Genomic DNA, 24,123 nt, shown 5'->3' with positions numbered 1-24,123 from the left:
GTTTCACTATAAATCGAAAGCAGCGAGACAGAGAAACATAGTTTTATGTTTCACGTCCGTGTTTTACACTGCGTGTAAAAGCTGCTTGAACATTACGGCGTGGTGCACGCAAAACAACAATTGCGGGAGATCGTACCAACCAAAGCAATAAAATGATGTCAGAGGGTACGCCGAAGCCCCCCTCTTCCAGCCTCCTGAGCACACAGCGAAAGCAAGCGTCACTATGAGGGAGGTGGCTTAATGGGCCATTCTGGATCACCTATTTGCTATCACGGCTGTCAGTTGTGAACGCGAGCTTTACTATTGGTCATTTTCTTTAGGATTTATCATTCCATCTCGTGAAGCAGCAGTTAATCGCAGCTAACTTTCCTGCCATAACCTTCCGCCAAAACGCATAGTCCGACAGATGTTGTTTTATTTTGAATTGTACACGTCAATTTCCGAAGGAAAAGGTCGTCCATACCGCGGATAAATTATTGCCGTTCGTTACGGTTCCGTCGCTTTTATTGTCCGAAGGAAAAACTCACATCTCGCTAGGCGTTTGAAATTGGACACTCCTGGCTTTGAGGCCCGTACTCTGCGCGTAGGGATACGTTGTTGCGTCTGACAATGTGTAGCGAGGTGGTGAAGATGTCTAGTAGAAGAATGAAATCCGCTCAATTGTAACAACGAAAAGGAAGACGTGAGATTAATAACTATATTGTTTGCATACATACTTGGTACATTTTTATCAATGACGCGGGCAGCCCATCTAAACCAGGTCTACCACGCGTGAGGCAAACAGCTACTGTGAGCCAATGCTTCAGGGGTTGAGGCTGAAATTCTCTTGAAGTTTTATGTTTTTTCTCCATTCGAGAATCAGCCTTTCTTTTTACTGTTGGATGCCAGACATTTGAAGAAGAAAGGTAAAAATATGTCTCTTTCACTCACACTTTGTAAACTGCGTAATGTGATTGTGATGGTTTTGTGAATTGTAGGAAATTTGGACTTGTGCGATTTTCAAAAGTTTTTGGGAATGTGTAGTTGAAGCGGGGGGATGTAAGTTTTTGTCTGGTTTGGAGGTGGTGAGGGCAGCGAGCTTCAAGTGTGTGATGGTCGCACCGACCGTGGAGACGCAAGGAAACTACCCCTTTGTTCAGTATTGGGATGTTAGGATTTAAGGCTTGAATATCTCGTTTTGAACCTACCTCACCGCGTGTTTGGGTGGCTAGGCTTTCCCAGTGCAAACTGGCACGTTAGGTCATTGAGATCGACTCAGATATGTAGTTGCTGGCAAATAACCTAATGTTGATGGTGGGCTTTATCAACTTCTGTTTCGACTTGTCCCCCTTTACAGTTAGGGGTTTACAAGTAGGCTACTTAGCCACGCAAAGTTTCCTTTTAACATCTAGTTGTAGGAACCCCCACCATGAAAGCGGTTTTGCGTTTGGTCACAGGCTAGACTTTTTTTTATTTTATTGCACATTTGGCAGGAAATTCCCCAACCCCCACTACCTCCCCCTCCTCTCCCAACTCTCTCTAATGCTCAACTCCAACCTTGAGTTGAAATGGTCATTCAAAGGAAGTTCAATATTTATTGCACGGGCCTTCCTCTGGTTCGAAGCATTGGGACAATTAGCCATGCATGCCACATGTTTTGTAACCCGATTTTTTTTAACCGTCTTTTTTTTTCTTTTTTTTTTTTCGAGAATGGGACGGTCTATTTAAACAGGGCCTTCCTCTTCAAGATTGGGATATGAAACGATTAGTTTGCCATTTATTGGCCGACAAGTGAAATTCCACGGTATAGTCTAGCCTATCGATGAGTTTTGTTGCAAGTGGACCAGGATGTTGTTTAATACGACATGGTTGTCTAGGATGAGTTTCACAACTAGAAATTAACACTTTGATATAGGGCAAAAGGAATGGCAACACCGTTACCCCAACACCACTAGACAATAATAAAAAATAAATAATAATAATGTTTATCCGCAGTTGCTTTAACCCGGTCCCCACGACGTTTGTATTTATTTATTTATTTATTTATTTATTTGTCTTTTGCTTTTGAAGCAACTGTTGCTTTTGTATGTCTTTTAACAAGACCGGTTTCACAAATATTTAATTATAACTGTTCACTGGCGTAGTAATCCATAATTAATCGTGGTAAATGTAGTTTTGGCCTGTCAGTGTTAGCCTATAGTTGTGTACAATGATCACTAGGCTCTCATTTTGTCATCGTTGATGCATCGTTTCGGTGAAAATGTTAGCAACTGGACTGGACTTTATATAATAACGGAAATCCGACTTTAAAACCAAATTGTGTATGTCCACATTATATTGTGGCTCGACCAGGCTCCTCGCCTTGTATTAAAGGAAAAGGTTGTGACAAAGAGCCCTTTAATCCGTTTCCTACTATTGATCGCGCCGTCGGAAGTCGAAGATGCTATTCAGCTAGACTTCTGTTGGTGTCTTTTCCACGTAACCTAATGGAATTACCAGTCCAACCGAAACAGTTTGAGGATTTGTGTATATTCAAGTTAGTTTTTCCAGTTTGCTTACTGCTTCACCAAAAGTGTTGCAGGGCAATACAGTTTGTTTACACACGAAGCTACGTGTTATATTTGTTCTCTCAAGGTTAGATTAGTTAACCCGCTCTGTTAAGAGCTTGGAAATGACACTTCTTTAGCTGTCTGTAACGATCAGTTCCCTGGGCTGCAGCACAGCAGGGTTTCTGAGTGTTTCTGCACCCTTCAAGGAATTCACATGTTGAGTCCCCCCCCCTCTGCTGTTGTCCTGAACACCTCAACCTTGTAATAGCCAAGGGCTTCTTTCCACTGTTGTCCCAGATGATAGAGACCGAAAGTATCTCTAGGTGACTGCGTGGTGTGTGTGTTTTCCTGTATCTTGTGGACTTGTGAATGCAAACACTACAGGCCTACACTATACTGTGAGGCTGAATGTTTATGGTGGTGGATTGACGCCACAGAGCAGTTGATTACAGCAAATTGCATGAGTGGTGAGTGACGAGATGTTGTCAAAGAACACCACCTGTTGGTCTCCTCACTGCTCTGCCTGCCTCTAGTACCTCACTGCTCTGCCTGCCTCTAGTACTTCACTACTCTGCCTGCCTCTAGTACTTCACTACTCTGCCTGCCTCTAGTACTTCACTACTCTGCCTGCCTCTAGTACCTCACTGCTCTGCCTGCCTCTAGTACCTCACTGCTCTGCCTGCCTCTAGTACCTCACTGCTCTGCCTGCTTCTAGTACCTCACTGCTCTGCCTGACTGTAGTACTTCACTACTCTGCCTGCCTCTAGTACTGCACTGCCTGCCTCTAGTACCTCACTGCTATGTCTGCCTTTAGTACCTTACTGCCCTGCCTGCCTCTAGTACTTCACTACTCTGCCTGCCTCTAGTACTGCACTGCCTGCCTCTAGTACCTCACTGCCCTGCCTGTTTCTAGTACTTCTAGTTCTAAACATCAGACAGCAGCCTCTTCCTCTGCTAAGTGCCAGAGGGCTTCTTCTAGTCCTCTGCGTCAGCCCTGGTCTGGGAGGCTGGTTGTAGTACAATGTTACTACTGCTAATGTTAACATGCAGACATACAGTAATGTAATGGTAGCTTGCAGATGTACAGTCATTTACTAATGTTAGCCGACAGACAGTAATGTACTGATGTTAGCATTTACACATTTACATTACATTTAGTCATTTAGCAGACACTCTTATCCAGAGCGACTTACAGTAAGTACAGGGACATTCCCCCGAGGCAAGTAGGGTGAAGTGCCTTGCCCAAGGACACAACGTCAGTTGGCATGACCGGGAATCGAACTGGCAACCTTCGGATTACTAGCCCGATTCCCTCACCGCTCAGCCACCTGACTCCCTGTTAGCACACAGACCTACAACAATTTAGCCTACCATAGTTAACATACAGCAATGTACTAATGTCAACATACACATATACAGTAATGTACTAATGTTGCTCTCACACATTCACATCCAGTAATATCTCCAGATGATGGGTGTTCTTAGGTCCCTCTTGTGATTGGGAGTCCATCTTGGTCTAAACTTTGACGTCCGTGTTGTAAGGGTCAGAAATACGCCCAGACTTGTGGCGACCTGATTGGGAGGTATCATTTAGCTTTTATCCAAAGCTACGTACAGGAAGGAGGGATTTGAACGGGCAACCTCTTGATCTACGGCCAAATGCTCCATGCGCACCCCTCCTATAGGTTTGGGTGTCTGTGATGCCAAGATGGCCTCTTCTACCTCTGTAAACAAAGGGGGAGACAGACGGGGGAGAAAGAAGAGATGGGCGGCAGGGGGGGACGACGACGATGAGGCGTGTGTGTGTGGGGGGGGGGGGGGTTGGTGTGTGTGCATGTGTTCCACTTCAGGAGTGTTGCCCCCCCCCCGGTGGTTTGGGAAGTCGTGATGTCACTGAATGTACCATACCAATGTGCTAATAACTGCTGTTTAACACCTCAAATCTAAGGATGTTTTCATCATCAGAGTGGATTCCTTTCTCAGGTTTCCCCCCCCCCCCCCCCCCCATGCTGTTGGCACCTTAGATTCAGAAAAGCCCAGTTAATACTTGTAGTGTGTGCTAAACCAGCTGTAGACTAGCTAAGAATGTTCTTCCCCATCTCGATCCTCATGTTCCTCACGATCCTCAAATGCTAGTACCGGGAGGGAGCTCAGTGGTTAGAGCACTTGATTTCATATCAAGAGGTCCCAGGTTGAAATCCCCCTCTGTCGCTTTGGATAAAGGTGTCTGCTAAAGTGAATGCTACACACGCACTGATAGCCCTGGTTCTGTTGAGCTCCACATTTAGATTCTCGTGTCTCCTGTACGAGAGAGAGAGACCGCCTCAGGTCTGCTGGCAGAGAGAGCACAGCCTTCCGCGCTGTTTACGTTGAACATTTTCACCTTTTAATTCACTTAGCGGACGCTTTCATCCAAAGCGTCGCACAAATAGCGTGCGCGGAACGTACACCAGAGCGTCAATGATCAAGGGAGTTGTTCGAACAGTATTTCGGTGGTCAGACTCAAGGACACGGGCTGTATTTACCTCGCAAAAGTAACCACATCAATGCAACCAGGCACGGCGGGACGAAAGAACACCCCGAGTGCGGCAATAACAAACGACTCCCATTACACTAGCGAGCTCATTCAGGTGCGGCGCAACAATCGGGTGAAGGGGGGGCCGTATCTCAATTCCTCAAACTACAGTCCCCTGCAAATAACGTCTCCATTCCAGAAGTGCGTAGCCCCAGTGTAGCAGTGTGTTTGTGGTCTCTGGCTCGTCTAAGTCGGTGTGTGCTGAATCTCTCTCGTAGGGTTGATAGACTGAGGGGCATGCAGCAGCACCAGAGAATGGCTGCAGTGGGAACTGACAAGGAACTCAACGACCTCCTGGATTTCAGCGCGGTAAGACAGGGGAGCTAGGACCATGGGGATAAGGGTTGGATGTGGGGGGGGGGGGGGGGGGGAGGGGAGGGGAGGGGTGCGGCGGGGGAGGAGGAGGAGGGGGAGTGAGAGAGAGGGGACCAGGTGTGGGAGAGAAAAAGGGGGGATGTAGGAAGTGGGGAAGGGAGGGGGGGGAGGGTTTGGGTGAGGGAACTAGACTAGAGTGGGCGGGAGGGATGGGAAAGGGAGGGAGCTAGGACCCGGGGCTGCTCGGCTGGGAAGGGAAGGAGGGTTGTAGAGGGGACCAGGTGTTGGTGAGGGAGAGAGAGAAAGCGAGGGAGGTAGAGGAGGAGAAAGAGTGAGCAAGAATGGGTTTAGGGGTCTGGAAGCAGGCGTGGGGGAGAGGGGGGGAGGGGAGCGAGGCAGGGAGAGTGTGATTCTGTTACATTTCTCCACATTGACTGCACGCTACAGTACATGCCCTCAGTGTTCCACACATGGGCTCGCTGGGCTGGAATCCAAGCTGGCCGTCACATTCTAGAGCCACTGCATGACCAGCCTACCGTAGCTTCCCTCCCATCGCTCATCCCTCCATCTTGACATCCCTCCATCTCTCCATCCATCTCTATCCCTCATCCCTCCATCCATCTGTCATCCCTCCACCTTGACATTCCTCCATCTCTCCATCTCTCATCCCTCCATCTCGACATCCCTCCATCTCTCTTCATCCCTCCCTCCTCTCTAAACCCCAGCCAGCCCACCTGGGTACCAGAGATGCAGTGAAGCGAGCCTCCAGCCTCTCTGCTGCATCGCTGGGTTCAGGGTGTCAGGTGACTGTTTGTTTCGTTCTGTCCCCCTCACCCTTCCTCTCTGTCCAGATATTATTTTGCGCTCAGTTAAAGTCCTATTCCACAGTTTTTTGAGCCTCGCCCCCGGATCCCCTAGCTGTGTTTACAAGCATGGCTGTGAGGAACAACTCTTGTTGCTCGGCCAGTTCGCTAGGCTGTGGTTTAGGACTTGGGTGTTTTTTCATCTCTGTAACCGTAGTTTCATCTCCATAACGTAGTGTTTCATCTCCATAACGTAGTGTTTCATCTCCATAACGTAGTGTTTCATCTCCATAACGTAGTGTTTCATCTCCATAACCTTGTACTGGTTGGGCGTCTGGCTCCAGCCCACTGAGAAGCTGCAAGATGGCTGCCGCTCTCTGAGGAGGGCTAGTCTGAGCGCAGCCTGATAGTGTTGCATCATGGGAGATGTAGTTCCCATTCGATGACTGAGACGGACAGTTTGTGTCCTGGTTGACACCTTCAGAGACGGTCGATGTCCCTCCTCTCCGGTGTTTTTCCTGAGTTCACATCTCCTCAGTTTTGATCAGTTGACTTCTGTTTTGAGCTTTGAGTTGATCTTTATGTCTTGGAGGGAGACTGGACTGACCAAATCTCTGAATCCTCTGTGTGTGGGTGTCACTGTGTGTGCATGTGTGTGCGTGCGTGCATCTGAAAGCATGATGGCACTGACCAATCCCATCTCTCCTTTGCAGATGTTTGCACCGCCTGTAGCCAATGGGAATAACCGAAAGACGACACTGGCGAGCAGTCAGTTTGGAGGATCAGGTGAGACGCCATGTTCGTGTGTGTTGTTTTGTGTCGCCGCAAGCTGGATCTGGGCAGCAGCTGCTCGCCCTCGCTCCATCACACCTCCCGCATGACATCACCCAGAGAGCCACGACGGCGACGAGGCGCTCCGATAGCCAGAACGAGGGGGTCGTCTTTTTAAACTGGACGACGTAGGTCTTCACGTGGGACCGCGGAGCTGTCGGGTCTTCTCGCTTGTTCTCTCGTCTCCTTCACCCTGACGCCTCGCGTCTTCAGCTGCGTGCGATCCTTCAGTAGGGTTTAGTGAATGGATGCGTGTTCCAGTAAAGCAGGGCTTTAGATCCAGCCCTCCGGGCGCTGTCTTCGTCTCTCTGCCAAGCAGGGAACAGCCCGGGTGCTTCTCAGTCAGATCAGCAGAAGCCCCCCCCCCCCCCCCCCCCCGGCTTTTGAGTCTATCCTTCCTGAAGGTTCTGCAACGTTCTAGAACCCTCCTCCTCTGGACGGCGTCTTCTAGAACCCTCCACTCCTGGCCGGTCTGTTCTAGAACCCTCCTCCTTTGGACGGTCTGTTCTAGAACCCTCCACGCCTGGCCGGTCTGTTCTAGAACCCTCCTCCTCTGGACGGTCTGTTCTAGAACCCTCCACTCCTCTGAGACGGCCTGTTCTAGAACCCTCCACTCCTCTGGGACGGCCTGTTCTAGAACCCTCCTCTCCACCCCTGTCACCGTGCCAGCGTGGGAGGAGGTTGGCTCCAGCCCTTCTCCTAGGGTTTCTGCACCCCATGGCCGTCGTTCTGTTGCCAGAGAAAAAAAACTAATGAGGGGGGGTGGCGGCTTACAGACTTGAAACGAGTCACCCCCCCTCCACACTCCCACCTCGACAGGGCTGGCCTCTCCCCCACTGATGAGCAGGAAATGGCTCACGCCTCAGACAATGAGACCCCCCCACACACACACACACAAACACTGACGCATACACACGCATACATACACACACCCACACCTCGGCTCAACCCTCACCCGCAGTACAAGAGCTCGTCACCTCCTGTTCAGTTGCATGTCAATGGAAATGCATTGTGTCCCTGGAACGGGGGACGGGGGAGAGAAAGGGGTGTTAACAATGGTCACCCACCAGCCATGCATTTTCCCAACATTCCCATATTTAGTTGGGGACATTCCCATATATAGTTTGCTGGCTATCTCGTCGCCCCCCACACTCATACACACACACACACACGCACAACAAGGCCCACCTCCTCCTGGCATCTCCACTCTCACCTCTACAGCTGCTGACCCACCCCCCACCTCCACAACAAGTGTGTGTGTTTTTAAAGATGTGTGTGTAGCTGGTGTTTTCTACTCCAGGCTAGATGTGTTTGTGTGTCCCAGTGGCACCGGGAGCCCACTGGTTCCATCAAATCTCAGCTGCCTTTCAAGACCACCAGCCTACATGTAACGTGATTACGTGGCGTGTTTGGCTGCTGGTCCTGTTGCTGTGGTCTGGCTCCTCCATTCTCAATCAGGTTAGGGCTTACTGCCTCCTTCTAGCAGGTTAACGTGCTCGATGAGACACACACACACACAGCGCTCTGCTGCTGTCATAAAGAGGGAACTCGAGTGTAGCAAAGAACCTGGGTTTTATGTGATTATTTGTGACTGGAGTCTCGCCTCGCCCTGCCTCTCTCCTCTCCCCTCCTCCCTCCACCTCTCCCCCCCCCTCTCCTCCCTCCACTTCTACCCCCCTCCTCTCCTCCCTCCACCCTCCCTCCACCTCTCCTCAGTGTTGAGCTACAAGCTAGCTGGGTGCCTATGGAGCACCATGCAGCCTGACACCTTGTTTGATTGCCTCTGAGTTAATTACTCCACAACGTGTGAAACAATGTTGTCAGAGTTTCCCGCCCCACACCAACTGTCCTCCCTCACTCTTTCCCCCTCCCCCATCGCTTTACTTCTCTTCTCTCCCCCCTCTCTTAGCCTCCTGTTTCTTTCTCTCCCTCCTATTTCTCTTACTCCATCTCTTTCACCACTTACGGGGTGTTAGCATAGGTTAGCCTAGGGTTGTGTTAGCATAGGTTATCCTAGCGTATTTTAGCCTAGTGTTGTGTTAGCGTTGGTTAGCCTAGCATACGTTAGCCTAGTGGTGTGTTAGCCTAGTGGTGTGTTAGCATAGGTTAGCATAGCAGTGTGTTAAGTGTAGGTTAGCCTAGTTGTGTTACTGTAGGTTAGCCTAGCATAGGTTAGCTTAGCAGTGTGACAGTGAGGGAGTGAGGCAGATCCTCAGACTTGCCCCTCTCTCCTGTTCTGGCCTGGCTCTCCGTGCTGGCCACCACCTCTCCATACATCACTGCTGTCGCCCACAAGGGGCTAGGGCTGCTCTGCTCTGCTACACTCATCAGTCATCCTCCCCTCTCTCTCTATATCTGTGCTTTTCTCTCTGTCTCTCTCTCACTCTCTGTCTCTCTTTTGGTCTTCCTCTCCCGCTCTCCCTTCCTCTTTGTCTCTTTCTGTCCCTCTCACGCGCCCTTCCCCTATATTTCTCTCTCTCTCTCTCTCTCTCTCTCTCTCTCTCTCTCTCTCTCTCTCTCTCTCTCTCTCTCCCTCCCTCCCCCTCTGTCTCTCTCTCTCCACTTGCTCGCTCGCCTTCTCTCTCTCACACATTTTTTTAATTAGGAGAAAAATCAAAGGCAAAATATGAATATTCATAAGGTATGCACATTAATATGCACAATTATGCAAATCAGTAGGCAATTAAGCGCCGCGTCTCCAGAGAGGCTCAGTAGCATTAGTGGCTGAGACCGAGAGAGAGAGGGAGTGTGTGGTTTATGCTCTGCTGATTTCTAGGAAGCTGGTTTCTCATCAGTCTCATACTGGCTGGCCTTTCTCGACACCTCTCAGGTCCACTGAAACACAGTTACCCCAGCTCATATGCTTAGTCGTGTGTGTGTCAAGCCTGTCTATTGTGTGGGTGTGTGTCACGATAGCCGTGTGTGTCCTGCTAGTGTAATACGTGTGTGTGTGTGTGTGTGTGTGTGTGTCAGGCCAGTCTAACCTGTGTGTGTGTGTGTCCTCCAGCTCTGGACGAGCGTAATGGCTCTGGGTCCTGGGGCTCTGAACAGAACAGCCCCTCGTACAACCAGGGACGGGTAAGGACCCCCTCCCGCACACACGCACGCATGCACGCACACACACACACACGTACACACATCCATCCATGCACACACACGCACACACCATCTGTCTGATGCGCTCTCTCCATCCGCCCTCAGCCCTATGGAGAAGGCCCCCACTACAGCGAGCACGAGGGCTTGACCTCCCCCTTCCTTAGCTCAGGGCTCGGAGGTAAGGATATACTACTATACTACCCTATACTACATCACCCTGTGCTACTGTACTGTGTGTTGGTGGCTTCCATCTGACCTGTGTGTGTGTGTGTTCCACAGGTAAAGGTGAGAGGGGTCCATACTCTTCCTTCAGCGGCCAGGTGAGGTCATTCCCAACCTCTCTCTTTCGTTCTCTCTTTCGTTCTCTCTCTCTGTCTCTGTCTCCTACGGGTTTCAAAAGCCCCACGTTTCTCACTTCTCCTTTCAACAGAAATGATTTGACTGAGACTTTTTTTTGTTGGTCTGTTTCCTGGAGATGTGTGTGTATTAACCTATGTCTTCTTCCCCCCCCCCAGCCTGGGTTTCTGCCTAGTGAGATAGCCATGGCCAGCCCAGACGCACTGCCCCCCCCCAGTCTGAAGGGGGGCAGCCAGTTCTACCCCTCCTACCCCAGCAACCCTCGCAGGAGGCCTCCAGACGGAAACATAGGTACGGTGGCTGAATAGGGACAAACTGAGTAGCCAGCTTCTGTTATATGTCTGGCTGTATGATGATGTTCAGAGGATGATAAACTCTACTCCCACCCTTTTCCTCTACCTCTCCATACGTCTCTCTTGGTCTCTCTCTCTCTCTCTCTCTCTCTCTCTCTCTCTCTCTCTAGACACTCAGCCTAAGAAGATCAGAAAGCCCCCAGGTCTGCCTTCCTCTGTAAGTCCACACACACACACACACACACACACACTCCTAACCCCTAATGTCATACACACACACACCAAACCCCTCACGTCTGTTCTCTGTCATGGTCAGTTCACACGTTTGCACACACACTTTGATCTCACATGCAACCGCGCACCTAAGTGCTCGTCTCTCTCTTTCCCACACACACAGACACACGCACACACACACATACACACAGAGGGTTTCTCGTGCACCCCTCCCCCCGCTCTGTTGTGTGTCATCAATAAGACATGCAGCTGTTGTATAAACTTCTAGTGTAACCCTAACTATACCCATGGCCTAGCCAGGGCTGTGGGAACTTCAAGACCAAGACCCAGGCCACAGCTTGGCTTAGCTACAGGTGTGTGTGTGTGTGTGTGTGTGGTCAGACCACTCTCACATGGTTGTGTTGTAGTGCTACTGGTGGGGACCCCCCTAACCCCAACACCATTTTTCGTGGACTGGGCTTCCCCTTATGCCTCCCCCGCTCTCTCCTCCCCGCCTCTCTCTCCCCGCCCTCCCCCACCTCCTCTCTCCCCCTCTCTCCCCCAGCCTGTGACCCAGTTGTAAGGCACAGTGCTGGGAGGCCTCTTAGCCCCTGTCTGAGCCCAGATTAATGACTGCTGATGAGCCTGTCTTCCTGCCCACCCCTCCCCCTCGCCTCACTGTATCTCCTCCTCTCTTCTATCTATCCCCCTCTTTCCTAACCCCAACACTGTCCCGTATCCTAGTGTTGGGGTCATGATGCCCTGTTCTGTGTCCTAGTGTTTGGGTCATGATGCCCTGTTCTGTGTCCTAGTGTTGGGGTCATGATGCCCTGTTCTGTGTCCTAGTGTTGGGGTCATGATGCCCTGTTCTGTGTCCTAGTGTTGGGGTCATGATGCCCTGTTCTGTGTCCTAGTGTTGGGGTCATGATGCCCTGTTCTGTGTCCTAGTGTTGGGGTCATGATGCCCTGTTCTGTGTCCTAGTGTTGGGGTCATGATGCCCTGTTCTGTGTCCTAGTGTTGGGGTCATGATGCCCTGTTCTGTATCCTAGTGTTGGGGTCATGATGCCCTGTTCTGTGTCCTAGTGTTGGGGTCATGATGCCCTGTTCTGTGTCCTAGTGTTGGGGTCATGATGCCCTGTTCTGTATCCTAATGTTGGGGTCATGATGCCCTGTTCTGTGTCCTAGTGTTGGGGTCATGATGCCCTGTTCTGTATCCTAATGTTGGGGTCATGATGCCCTGTTCTGTATCCTAATGTTGGGGTCATGATGCCCTGTTCTGTATCCTAGTGTTGGGGTCATGATGCCCTGTTCTGTATCCTAATGTTGGGGTCATGATGCCCTGTTCTGTGTCCTAATGTTGGGGTCATGATGCCCTGTTCTGTATCCTAATGTTGGGGTCATGACACAGGACGGGCTGGGGGCTACCTGTCTCTCCTCCTCCTGTCTCCTCCTGTCTCCTCCTCTCTCTTCTCCTCCAGTCTGTTCTTCCCCACCACCTTCTCCTTGTCTCTCCACCTCCTCCTGTCTCTTCACCTCCTCTTTTCTCTCTTCCTCTTGTCTCTTCACCTCCTCCTTTCTCTCTTCCTCTTGTCTTTCCTCCTCCTGTCTTTACCTTCTCCTCTATTCATCCTGCTGTGGGAACACACACACCACACAGTTTACACACGCCTGGTCACAGTTGTAACCCGAGACCCGTTAAACCCCCATTAGCAGGGAATTTACCCAGAAATCCTCTCCCTAAGAATGCAGTGATCTGGCAGCCATCTTTGTTTCCGCCGAGCCACATCCCAAGCACAATCCCCCCCCTTCATATTCCTCAGCTCTAAGACCCAATTTAAAGCCTACTGTTATGAGACACGGTTTGCAGCTTGTTGTCAGTGAAGTAACCAAGGTAGTTAAAAATTCCTACTTATCCCCCCCCCCCTCCCAGCTTTGTTGAAGCCATTTACATCTCTTCTCCTTGTCCCCAACACCATTCCTTATGTCTCTACATAAATCTCCACCACCACCTTCAGTGGTCTGCACCCTCCTCCCCTCACCCCCGCCTCACTGCAACAGCAACCTCCCCTGCCTCTCTCCCTTCATCCGCCTCTCTCCCAGCCACTCCCTCCCTACCCCCCCCCCTTTACTTCCCTCTTTCTCTCCCACCCCCCTCCTTTTTCTCTTCCATCCATCCATCCCTCACTCCCCACGCCCTCTTTCACCCCTCTCTTCCTCTCTCCATGCCCTCTTCCCTCCCTCATCTCTCTCCCGCCCCCCCCTCTCTCTTCTCCTCTTCCATCCCTCCTTCCTCTCTCCCTGCCCCACCTCTCCTCCTCTCTTCCATCCCTCCCTCCCTGGCTCTCCCTCTCTCCCTGGCTGTCGTCAGCCCAGCTGCCTGTGGAGTTGGACGGGGTCCAGCAGAAGGCAGATGGCCCTGTAATTAGACGAGCATCTCTCCATTCCCTTTCCACTTCTCTCTGTTAAATCAAATTACAGACCAAAATCCCTGCTCTGGATTAGCATTCTCTGCTGCATAGCCTCTCTCCGACGGTCTCTCTCTCCCGACTGTCTCTCCGTCTCACAGGCAAAGAGATGGAGAGACTGCCCCTGACAGTCTCTCTCTGTCTCCGATTGAGCTTTAAAGAGAGACTATCTGACGGTCTCTTTCCATCTCGCTGTCCACCTCTGACGGTCTCTCCACTTTTCTCTTTCTCTCTGACTTTCTCTCTTTCTGCATGTCGCTCCCTCTCTCATTTTCTCTCTTTCTCCCCCCCCCTCCCCATAGAACAGTTTGTGTCAGTGACTTGAGTGACTCATAAACGTGTGTGTGTGTCTGTACGCTGTGCTAATGCAGCATCCATTGTCAGGAATAACTAGAAGATTATTGAGGGACTATTGAAAAATGGCCAATGTCATTACTTGTGTTTTATCTACCAGTTCTGTGTGTGTGTGTTCATGGTACATGGGAAACCCACACTGTGTGCTGTGGGAATGAAGCCTATGGTGTGTGTGTGTGTGTGTTCTAACTTGGTGGTGGTGGTGTGTGTAGGGGTCTGTGTGTGTGTGTGTCATCTTATGTTGTAATGTGTGTGTGTGTGTGCAGTTGTATATCTTATGTTGTAATGTGTGTGTGTGTGTGCAGGTGTATATCTTATGTTGTAATGTGTGTGTGTGTGTGCGCAGGTGTATATCTTATGTTGTAATGTGTGTGTGTGTGCAGGTGTATGCCTCCACCTCTGATGAGTACGTCCGGGACGGTGGCGGGTATCCTGGGGCCAAACCAGGAGCCGTCTACCCTGGCTCCTTCTACATGCAAGGTGAGCAAGCGCCCCTCCTCCTGGGTTTAGTGGCTCTCTGCTTTCAGGAAGTGGGTGGAGTTAGGAATAATGTGTTGGGGAAGGGGGCCGGGTGTTCAGGTTGTGTAGAAGCATCTGCAAACTGAGAACATCGCAAATGCAAGTGTGTACCGTGGTTAATAAGTCGAACGGTGGTGTGTTTGTGAGGGAGGGAGAGGTGTTCTGTGCATAACTATACCTGTCTTTTCAGAGCTATGGTAGGCTAGGCTAGGCTTAAAAAAGTGTCTGCGAAATGAATACAATTATAATTCTGTACCTGTATGTCTACCCATTCCTCCTCCAGAAGGCCTCCACCCCTCGTCGGACCCCTGGTCCCCCTCCGGCCCCCTAGGCCAGGCTGGCTACTCAGCCATGCTGGGACCCCCACACCTGGGCCAGACAGGCTCCTTCTCTGCCCTCAACCCCCAGGACAGGATGGTGAGGCCACCTCTCCCCTCTCTCACACATCATAATTACCCCCTCACACTTCTTCGCTCACTCTCTCTCTTTTTCTGTTTCCTTATCTCTAAACCCCCCCCCCTCCGACAGAACTACCCGCTGCATACCAGTGAGGTTAATGGCTTCCACCATGCCCCCGCCCCCCCCTCCGCCTCCTACAACCACGCCCCCGCCATCAACGGAGCTGACAGCATCATGGGTATGTTTTAAATAAAACTTAACTTCTCCTGTTCTGTTCTTGTTGAACAAATGGCTGGACAGAATCACAAACTCCAGGGGATGGCTTTAGCCTGCTATCATGTTTGTAATAATATGCCATTCTATCATTCTTGTTACCTAAGAGCTAGCTATGCGCTTTTACATGCTATGCTAGGCTATCATAAGCTTGGCACTGCCATTCCATGCTAAGCTATGCTAGGCTAAGCTATTGTAACCTAGGCAATGCCAGACAATGCTATTGTAAGCTAGGCAATGCTAAGCTATGCTAAGCTATCGTAGGCTAGGCTGTGCCATACTATGCTATGCCAAGCAACGCTATGCTAGCTGTTGATGGGGTGTGTGTGTTTGTGATGATGTGTTTTCTCTCCAGCCAACAGAGGCAGCACAGCAGGCAGCTCGGGGGAGATCGGAAAGGCTCTGGCATCTGTGAGAAACACCTCTATTCAAAACAATCAGCTTAGTGTGTGTGTGTGTGCGTGTGTGTGTTGCCGCATGTGTTTTATGTCGGTTAGCGTATGCGTGTAACCATCTCTGTCTGAAGGCTGACCGTGTTAGCGTGTGTGAGCGCGTCTTGTCCGCGTGTGGAATCATCCCTGTCTAAAGGCTGACCATGCTGTCCTGTATCTTGCAGATCTACCCGTCGGACCACAACAGCAACAACACCTTCTCCCCCTCCCCCTCAACCCCCGTGGGGTCCCCGCAGGCCATCGGAGGTACTGCACCCTCTCCTCACCAACATTCATTTCGCTTTTAAACCAAAGCGACATGCAGATAATCCACATAGAAAGTACAGCGAAGAATCGAGGATTTGGATTTCGGCGTCAGAAACCGTCTGTGTTCGCCAGGCCACACCTCAGCTACCGGGGACAGTGTTGCCATAACTACATCTGTTACCAGGCAGAGTGCAACAATAACCACATCTCATGAGCGGTTAGGAACATTAAGAGGTAGAACAGATGTCACATTTTTGTTCTGAATCAAATGGAGGACAGACTTGTGAGGAGCTGTGAGATGTGGAGTCTGGCGTTGGACCTCCAGCTCCCTCTGCTGGTGAGGAATGGGAACTGACGGCCATCTCCCTACACACTGTCGGCGATCAATATCTCAACTATAAAGCCAGTCTGTCTGTGGCGCTGTTATCTCGAGACCCGGACACTGGATGAAGTAGAGGTGTTATGGCTCAGGACCCAAGGATGAGCATCATGGGGGGGGGGGGGGGGATGAGCGCGTTTGCGAGAAATTGAAATATGAACGCGTTCGCCGCCATGTTGAGCCGCTCCAAGCGACGGGGCCATGGGTCACTCCAGTGAGGCCTCCTTCCATGCTCTGAGAACCACCCTGTTGGCCAGATCCCTCATGTATTTCCTTCCAACAGGCTCTGCACCCGTGTGAAGGATGAGATGAGGCAGTTGATTACCCATGAGCCTTTGCATATATTGCGAAAGTGAATTTGCTCTTGGACACAGATGGGGCCAGCTTTGGCTAACTGAATGCATTACGGTGGATGGCCAGATTAGCTACATTTAGCGTTTGATTGGATTTATGTCTACATAAAAGTTAGTTAAGTTAGTGGCTCATTTAGGGTTCTGTTGCCATAGGTGACAACTAGTCAGATGAAATGTGAAATTTTAGTGTCATGTCTCAACCTGTCTGTTCAACCTGGCCCTCCTAGGCTGCCGTCCTAATGTGTGTGTGTGTGTGTGCCTCCCAGGTCAAGCAGCAGCTCAGTGGCCCAGACCTTCCAGTCAAGATGCCATGTCGCCCAACTACGAGGGTCAGCTCCACGCCCTGGTCAGTGCCCTCCCCCCTCTCTCCATCCTTATACTTAACACCAAACAAAGACAAAACAGTGATTGTAATCTCATCCCTGTGTATTCCTCCCATTCTGTGTAACAATAAAAAAAATCTAAATTTGTTCATTATCATAGTTGGCAGACGCTTTTATCCAAAGTGACAAACGGGGAAGGCATTTGAACCTGTGATCCGCAGTGTAACGTTCTAACCACCGAGCTCTCCCTCCCCCCCTTGCAGCAAAACAAGATGGAGGACCGCCTGGAAGAGGCCATCCACGTCCTGCGTAGCCACGCCGTGGGCCCGGGGGGGCCCGGCGGGCTGGGGGGGCCACACTCTGACATGCACAGCCTGCTCAGCGCGGTGCACAACGGGGGCCTGTCTCAGGCCTTCTCAGGCGCAGGCTTGGCCCTGAGCAACAGACACCCAGCCATGGTGAGGAAGGAGCTTGTGTGTGTGTGGTTTTGTGGTGTGTGTGGTTGTGATGCTCCTGTGTGTTGTGCGTGTCCTAACGGTGCTGTGTTCCTCCAGGGAGGGGCCCTCCACGAGGAGGCCACGGGCCTGCCGCCCCCCAACAGCACTCTGCTTCACGGCCACCACGCCTCCGGACCCCCCCAGCCCCCCGGACAGCCAGAGGGCTTCACCAGTGGGTCCAACACCACACCCGCCCCTATATCTCTATCACACACTCTGTCTCTCGCGCTCTCTCACATTCTTTCTCGCTGTCTCTCACTCACTCACTCACTCACACACTCACTCTCTCTCTCTCTCTCACTCTATTTCTCCCTCTCAGTTTTTCCTCAGTCTCTCTCACCCCTCCTTCCTCAAGGCCCGGAGAGCCTGGCCCGCTTTCACTGTAGGGTAATGTTGACCCTTGACCTCTAACCCCCCCAGGCCTCCCTGGCAGCGTGGCGCGCTCCACCCACTCCTCCAGCGGCTCGGACATCAAGAGGGAGGACAAGGACGACGACGAGAACTCCTCCATCGCCGACAAGTCCGAGGAGGACAAGAACGAGAGCAAGATGGCTCGAACCAGAGTGAGGTAAGGAGCCCACCCGAACCCGGGGTCGGCCATCTTGGCCCGGGCCCGACAAACCGCCGTCTGACTTACCCGGAAACGACCAGGGAAAACACTTCGTAGACAGGCGAAAAGGAGCCAGGGAGCGGACCGGTGTTGATTGCTTTGTCCCACATAGGTGGAAATGCAAACACGTGGAGGGGGGCTTCCGTTTCCCTTCCTCTGCTCAGTGAGCAGCTGAGGCCAGCGACAGCCTGCTCCACACACACACACACACACACACACAGTTTGGTGTTCCTAGTCATCTGTCTTGTGAGAGTGGGAGGGAGTCAGGTGGCTGAGCGGTGAGGGAGTCGGGCTAGTAATCTGAAGGTTGCCAGTTCGATTCCCGGCCGTGCAAAATGACGTTGTGTCCTTGGGCAAGGCACTTCACCCTACTTGCTTCGGGGGGAATGTCCCTGTACTTACTGTAAGTCGCTCTGGATAAGAGCGTCTGCTAAATGACTAAATGTAAATGTGAGGACTGCTACTGTATGTGCTGTGGCTCTCCCTGAGGTTTGTTAGGTTTTGACTGTCCCCCTCCCCCCCTTTCCTCCCCCCTCCTCCCATCCTTCGTTGTTTACAGAAAGGAGGCGTTGGCCCTCCAGATCCTCTCTAACCTCACAGACCAGCCCAACGAGTAAGTCTCCTCTCGTGAGCTGCTGCGACAGGCGCCTCACACGCGTGTTTTAAGACCAGGGAACATACGTGGGCTTAGTCAGGGTTCGGCCGTGTGTTCATAGCAGGACATATGTGGCTTTTGCCAGGGTACATAACCCGTACGTGCATGTTTATTTCCAACCTATGTGGGATGAAAGGTAATCGCTAATCTTTTGTGCTTTTGTTCCAAGCACTAAACGCAAGCTGTTAGGAATTGTGTGTCTCTGCGCCTAGTTAACGCTGCCATGTATTTTCACGGACTGTGCACTGGAGTGCAGCCAATGTATGAAATGTGTTTTGAGTCTGAACATTTTCCAAATTGCTGCATGTGGGTTTTACCACGCACAAATACGGGCTCTAAAGTTGAAAACTCAAATGTTCGTATGGATGTGTAGGACCAATCAGAATGCTGATGTTTAGGAAAAAGTCCTTCCCCTGGTACACAAACCAGCATATCTGGCTCCGCCCACCCTCGGCAGCCAGGCCCGTTAACATTCGCAAGCAGAGCAAGTTGGTGTTCCAGGTAGGCACGCTTACTTCAACAGTTTGGTCCCAAGGCTTCATCCCATTCTCTCTCTCTCCTCCCCTATCCCCCTCCTATCCTACTTTCCCTCATCCTCCTCCTCTCCATCCTCCTCCCCCCCATCCTCCTCTCCTCCCCCCCATCCTCCTCTCCATCCTCCTCCTCCCCCCCATCCTCCTCTCCTCCTCCCCCCCATCCTCCTCCTCGCCCCCATCCTCCTCTCCTCCTCCCCCCCATCCTCCTCCTCGCCCCATCCTCCTCTCCTCCATCCTCCTCTCCCCCACCCCGCCCCCCCAAAAGTCAAGACGACGAGGAGGACGACGAGGACCTGCCCCCGGAGCTGAAGGTGGAGCGCGAGAAGGAGCGTCGGGTGGCCAACAACGCCCGCGAGCGCCTGCGCGTGCGCGACATCAACGAGGCGTTCAAGGAGCTGGGCAGGATGTGCCAGCTGCATCTCACCAACGATAAACCTCAGACCAAACTGCTCATCCTACACCAGGCCGTCAACGTTATACTCAACCTGGAGCAACAAGTTAGAGGTACCGAGCCTTACTGCTTGTACTTGGACCACACACTAGGGACCACCCTGCGCACTGGGTAATGCGCAATAGATACCACACGCTAGGAGCTAGACACTTGGTAACACATGCTAATCCTTAACCATGCTTGGGTCGACATGCTAGATATACTACATGCCTAGGAGTTAAGACACCTATACACACTAGCAAAAAACAGACATGTGGTATTGAATACTGGTTATTAACCATGCTAGGGACTACATACGAGTTACTACATGCTAGGGAATACATACTAGTTACCACATGCTAGGTACTACATATTAGTTACTATATGCTAGGGACTACAAACGTAACCTCCACACACTTGAAGCTGACCCCTTGCTGCTCCAGGTTGAGTATGACGTTGACTGCCTGGTGTTGGACGAAACGTGCCAGCTAGAGGTCGGCTCTCCGCTCCCACCACGTACGACCCCCCCGTGTTACTGTGTTCTCTGCTTTCCCCCCCCCCAACAGAACGCAACCTCAATCCCAAGGCCGCCTGCCTGAAGAGGAGGGAGGAGGAGAAGGTGTCCGGCGTCGGCGAGGCGGGCATGCAGCTGTCTGGAGGGCACCCGGGCCTGGGGGGCGACGGCCACAACTCAGTCAGCCATATGTAATACCAGGTAATGCTGCTGGGGGAATGCTAACGTTAATACCAGTGAGTAATGTAGTGGTAATGCTAACGCTTATACCAGGGAGTAATGAAGTAGTAATGCTAACGCTTATACCAGGGAGTAATGAAGTAGTAATGCTAACGCTAATACCAGGGAGTAATGAAGTAGTAATGCTAACGCTAATACCAGGGAGTAATGTAGTGGTAATGCTAAAGCTAATACCAGGGAGTAATGTAGTGGTAATGCTAAAGCTAATACCAGGGAGTAATGTAGTGGTAATGCTAATACTGCTGTGGTACTACTATTGTAATACCATCCATTTTCCTGCTCCAGATGTCTGGAATTCCATTGGCTGATGGGAGACGACCTGGCCTTACCTGATTCTTCCACCTATCCCTCAGTGTGTGTGTGTGTGTGTGTGTGTGTACATATACTGACAGTGATGACAATGTGTGTGTGTGTGTGTACGGCCATGTTCAGTTTCCAGGCACACATCCACACACACTCGAATTCACGCATTCACACTGCCAAAACTGACACAATCTGTCTGCCCATCACCCCCAGTCCCTGACTTACCAGCTCAAATGTGAAGAACTTGTTTTTGATTTGATTTTTTAATTTTAATTTGCTATACATATTATTTGTTTTAGTTTATCTTCCATGATAAGATGGAGTAGTGTTGTTCTGGGACTACACACACTGCCGAGGGCTGCCAGAACCGCCCCTGACTAATAACTCATATAATCAAGGATTTGTGCCTAATTCTTACATGTTTTATACCACAAGACATTTAAGCAAATTGCTTACGTGCAAAGGAACATTTGTTAAGGGATTGCTTATGTGTATGAGCAAAGGTTTTATAAATGTAGTGTTCCCTGTGTAATGGTACAGTCTTACATACGTTATGTAGCCACGCCCATGAGAATGAAAGGAAGATTGACCTTTTACCCCAGGAAGCAGTTGGGGGGTGAACAGGAAGCAGTTAGAGGGTCACCAGGAAGCTGTGGGCCTGACTAGTTCTGGTGTCGATCATGTTAGTCTTTTTAAGTTGTTCTTCCTTCCCCTAGACATCTGTTGTGATGGTTGCTCCTGTGCATTCGGAAGTCTGCTTGGCTGCAGAGAACACAGGCAGAACTAGAACACCCTGAAAGGCTTCTGGCCTAGTTAGTGCTCATGCACCAGGGATGTGTCGTCGTCCCCCCGTCCCCCCCATCCTACTCTGACTCCAGACAGGCCACTGTACCTAGTGGTTGCAAAGTCGTCTCCTCTTAAAACGATCATTCCCATCAATTTTCCCCCAGGCACCCGAAGCCACGCCCCTGTGTGATTGGTCAAACGGACCTTGACGTCGCACAGTACATTCTCTCCCGTGGGATGGGCTTTTCTAAGTTGAGTAAATAAAAAATTAAAAAATGATCATAAAAAAAGGAATATATATACAAATATATATTTTTTGTTAGTCTATACAGTGTAGATTTCTAAATAACAAATGACAATATTAGTTGGAAGTTTAGAGTGTATAGTAGATGAGTGAAACGAAGATATTGAAATTTAAATGAATTTTCCATAACTGCTACCTGTGTAGTGAGCAGTGAGTTAGTCGGGGGCACCCGGTCTGGAGGTCTACAGAGACCGCTCACCTGACTGGAACAGGAGAACAGGAGGGCACAGCTGGACCTATCCTGTGTTTTATAGAGTTAATTTTTCTCAGCAACAACCCCACAAAATATATATCATTTCAAAAAGGTTGGTTTTTCAAACAGGGCCGTGTTGCAGGTGTGTGTGTGCGCGCGTGTGTGTGTGTGTCGCTGTTCTGTTGCAGTGTTCTTACTGGGTCCGCCTCCGGGGCCGTGTAGCTCTGGGTCGACAGTAATTATGCAAACTGGTTTTTGAATGTACCATTCATATGTCCTTCCTAGGTTTCCTTCCCTTTTTTTTTTTTTTTCCTTGTTTGTTTACCTTCGTTTCCAAGTTCTATCTGCGCTCTTCCTACAGGGTGCTGGTCACTACGCAGACGATGTCCCGACATGTCTGACATAGCGACGTCGTTGTTGTGTTGTTGTTTTTGTGCGTAAGGAACAGGAGGGAGGTGGGTAACAGTGTTAATTCCTGTGATAAGTTATTGCCGTGTCGTCAGACATGAACTAGATCCCCCCCCCCCCCCCCTTCTCCCTGAAATCTTTTAGATGTCAACTCTTCTGCATGGATGTAAAAGCGTATGGTTGGTCTATGAGGAAACCCTCGAACCAGGCGGATGCTTGGAGATCGGTGCAGGGGGGGGGGGGTGCGAGGGTGGGGAACGAGGGGGCAGGTGTGATCCCAGGGGAAGGATGGCATCGTGGATCTCCTGTGGTCGTAGTATTGGTGATAAAAGATTTAAGTTTACTTTTTAAGAAAAAGAAAAAAAAGGGTGAGAGGAAAGAAAGAAAAAAAGAAGAAAAACAAACAAATTTTACAAATCAATAGTGTGGCCTTTTCCTTCTCAAGACTAGCGATGTCAAGAGTGGAGAGTGATGCCTTTTCAGTGCCTGAATTTGTATTTTCTTTAACTCTGCGACAGTTTTCTCTTGTCCACCCATATCATTTCACCCAGTCTCTCTGGTGAGGCCACTCCTCTGCAGAGTTCACCTGAACTCCTTCACACACATTTCAGGAAGAAGCTTCAAAACGGGAAGCGAGCGAACCCTTCTGCCAGTGTATCTAGTTGAATAAACATTTAAACGATATTTAGATCTCGTTAGTTTTTCTATGTTTTTGTTGCTTTTTATTGCAACTGGATTTGGCCAGGTGTCCAAACAGCTGGCCAGTGAAGGTTGAGTCGGGTCCTGTTTTTGGTTTGTTGATTTGTCAACCCCTCCCCACCCCCCCCCCTCTCCCGGCTTCCGATTTCAAGTTTACTGGGAGATTACAAGCCACCATGAATGGAGCCTCTCAACGTTCTAGAACTAGCGTCAAGTGGTGCGACGGCATCATTCCAGAACATCCCTGTATCTTGACTCATCCACTCATCTGCAGCGACTTCTATTTCCCTCTTGAAACCTCTCTTAAATAATCCTCTCAAAAAACAGTCTCCTGGAAGACTTCAGACAGCAACCTCTCCTAAGGGGTCTATCAAGTACTCAAATGTGTGTCTCTATTACAAGGTTAAGTAAATGTGTACTGAATATTTGCGATTTAATTTTTTATTTTTCCCGTCCCAGAAATGTAAGAAAAGACTGATATGATTTGCTGTCATTGAGTATTTTGTGAACATCCCACGATGATTGACTGATGTACCATCTGTGTTCTGAGGTGTGGGGTGGGGGAGGGAGGGAGGGGGAGATGGAGGGTGTGTTTTCTGTGTCTTGGGACCTGAATGAATAATGACAGGTGTCTTGTTTGAGCACTTCAGAGGCGAAGACTCCTCTCTCTTCAAGGTCTTGACGACATGGAAAAGCAACAACTGGAAACCTGTATTAAACACAGAGGCAGCACGAATCGATCACACGTTTTGTCATTTCTAATCTCGATTCGGCAGCAACCTTCTGCTTTCTCCTGTCAGTATTCAGTCAGGTTGGCTGAACCACACTAGAAGGGGGAGGAGTTTTCTCCTGCGGTGTTCAAACATGGCCGCTCACCCTAGCAGACGGGACACAATCACAACTGCTGTGGAGTCTTCAGAGTGCCTCCAGTCCCTGTCTCTCAACTTTAGTTCTTTTTATTTTTTATTTTATATAAAGTAGTTATTGAGAACTGTCCTGTATATAACAGTAATGTAGCAATAAATGTGCCATTTTTAATAACAGAATTATACCTTTTTCAATGTCTGGCTTTTGAATCTTGTATACATAAAAAAGGAAAATAAAGGAAAACATTGTAATAAAGGGGTTCATCATAGTATGGCAAATGAATGTGTGCTTTAGTCTACTTAGTGA

General features: G+C 50.2%; 1 protein-coding gene across 4 annotated transcripts; it reads left to right on the top strand.

Moving 5' to 3' along the window:
• The first annotated feature begins 344 nt into the window (after positions 1-344).
• tcf3b (transcription factor 3b) lies at positions 345-23,996 on the top strand. 4 transcript variants are annotated; one of them, XM_062452917.1, is made up of 21 exons: positions 346-905; positions 5,322-5,412; positions 6,935-7,007; positions 10,060-10,130; positions 10,254-10,326; positions 10,428-10,468; positions 10,664-10,796; positions 10,969-11,015; positions 14,215-14,311; positions 14,637-14,767; positions 14,879-14,987; positions 15,378-15,433; positions 15,639-15,720; positions 16,719-16,798; positions 17,039-17,233; positions 17,330-17,444; positions 17,693-17,840; positions 18,442-18,495; positions 19,339-19,577; positions 20,070-20,218; positions 20,543-23,996. In XM_062452917.1, exons 2-20 carry the CDS (start codon positions 5,341-5,343, stop codon positions 20,210-20,212), a joined length of 1,959 nt encoding a protein of 652 aa, XP_062308901.1. In that variant the 5' UTR covers positions 346-905; positions 5,322-5,340; the 3' UTR covers positions 20,213-20,218; positions 20,543-23,996. The 4 variants fall into 4 exon arrangements, with proteins under 4 accessions (XP_062308902.1, XP_062308901.1, XP_062308900.1 ...); XM_062452916.1 differs by having other exon boundaries at positions 14,634-14,767; XM_062452918.1 differs by lacking the exon at positions 18,442-18,495 and having other exon boundaries at positions 345-905; positions 14,634-14,767.
• Positions 23,997-24,123: the final 127 nt, after the last annotated feature.

Source organism: Osmerus eperlanus, chromosome 26, assembly GCF_963692335.1.
Source record: "Osmerus eperlanus chromosome 26, fOsmEpe2.1, whole genome shotgun sequence".
Taxonomy (NCBI): Eukaryota; Metazoa; Chordata; class Actinopteri; order Osmeriformes; family Osmeridae; genus Osmerus; species Osmerus eperlanus.
The sequence above is the reverse complement of the archived record's forward strand: the minus strand, read 5'-3'. Positions and strand labels throughout refer to the sequence as shown.

What these genes read in the sequence shown, in the direction of transcription:
- tcf3b (XM_062452916.1), top strand. Translation starts at nt 5,341, where the DNA reads ATGCAGCAGCACCAGAGAATGGCTGCAGTGGGAACTGACAAGGAACTC. An exon ending in TGGCTCCTTCTACATGCAAG is followed by an intron (nt 14,312 to 14,633) that starts GTGAGCAAGCGC and finishes TTCCTCCTCCAG; the next exon opens with AAGGCCTCCACCCCTCGTCG. An exon ending in CCTGGAGCAACAAGTTAGAG is followed by an intron (nt 19,578 to 20,069) that starts GTACCGAGCCTT and finishes CCCCCCCAACAG; the next exon opens with AACGCAACCTCAATCCCAAG.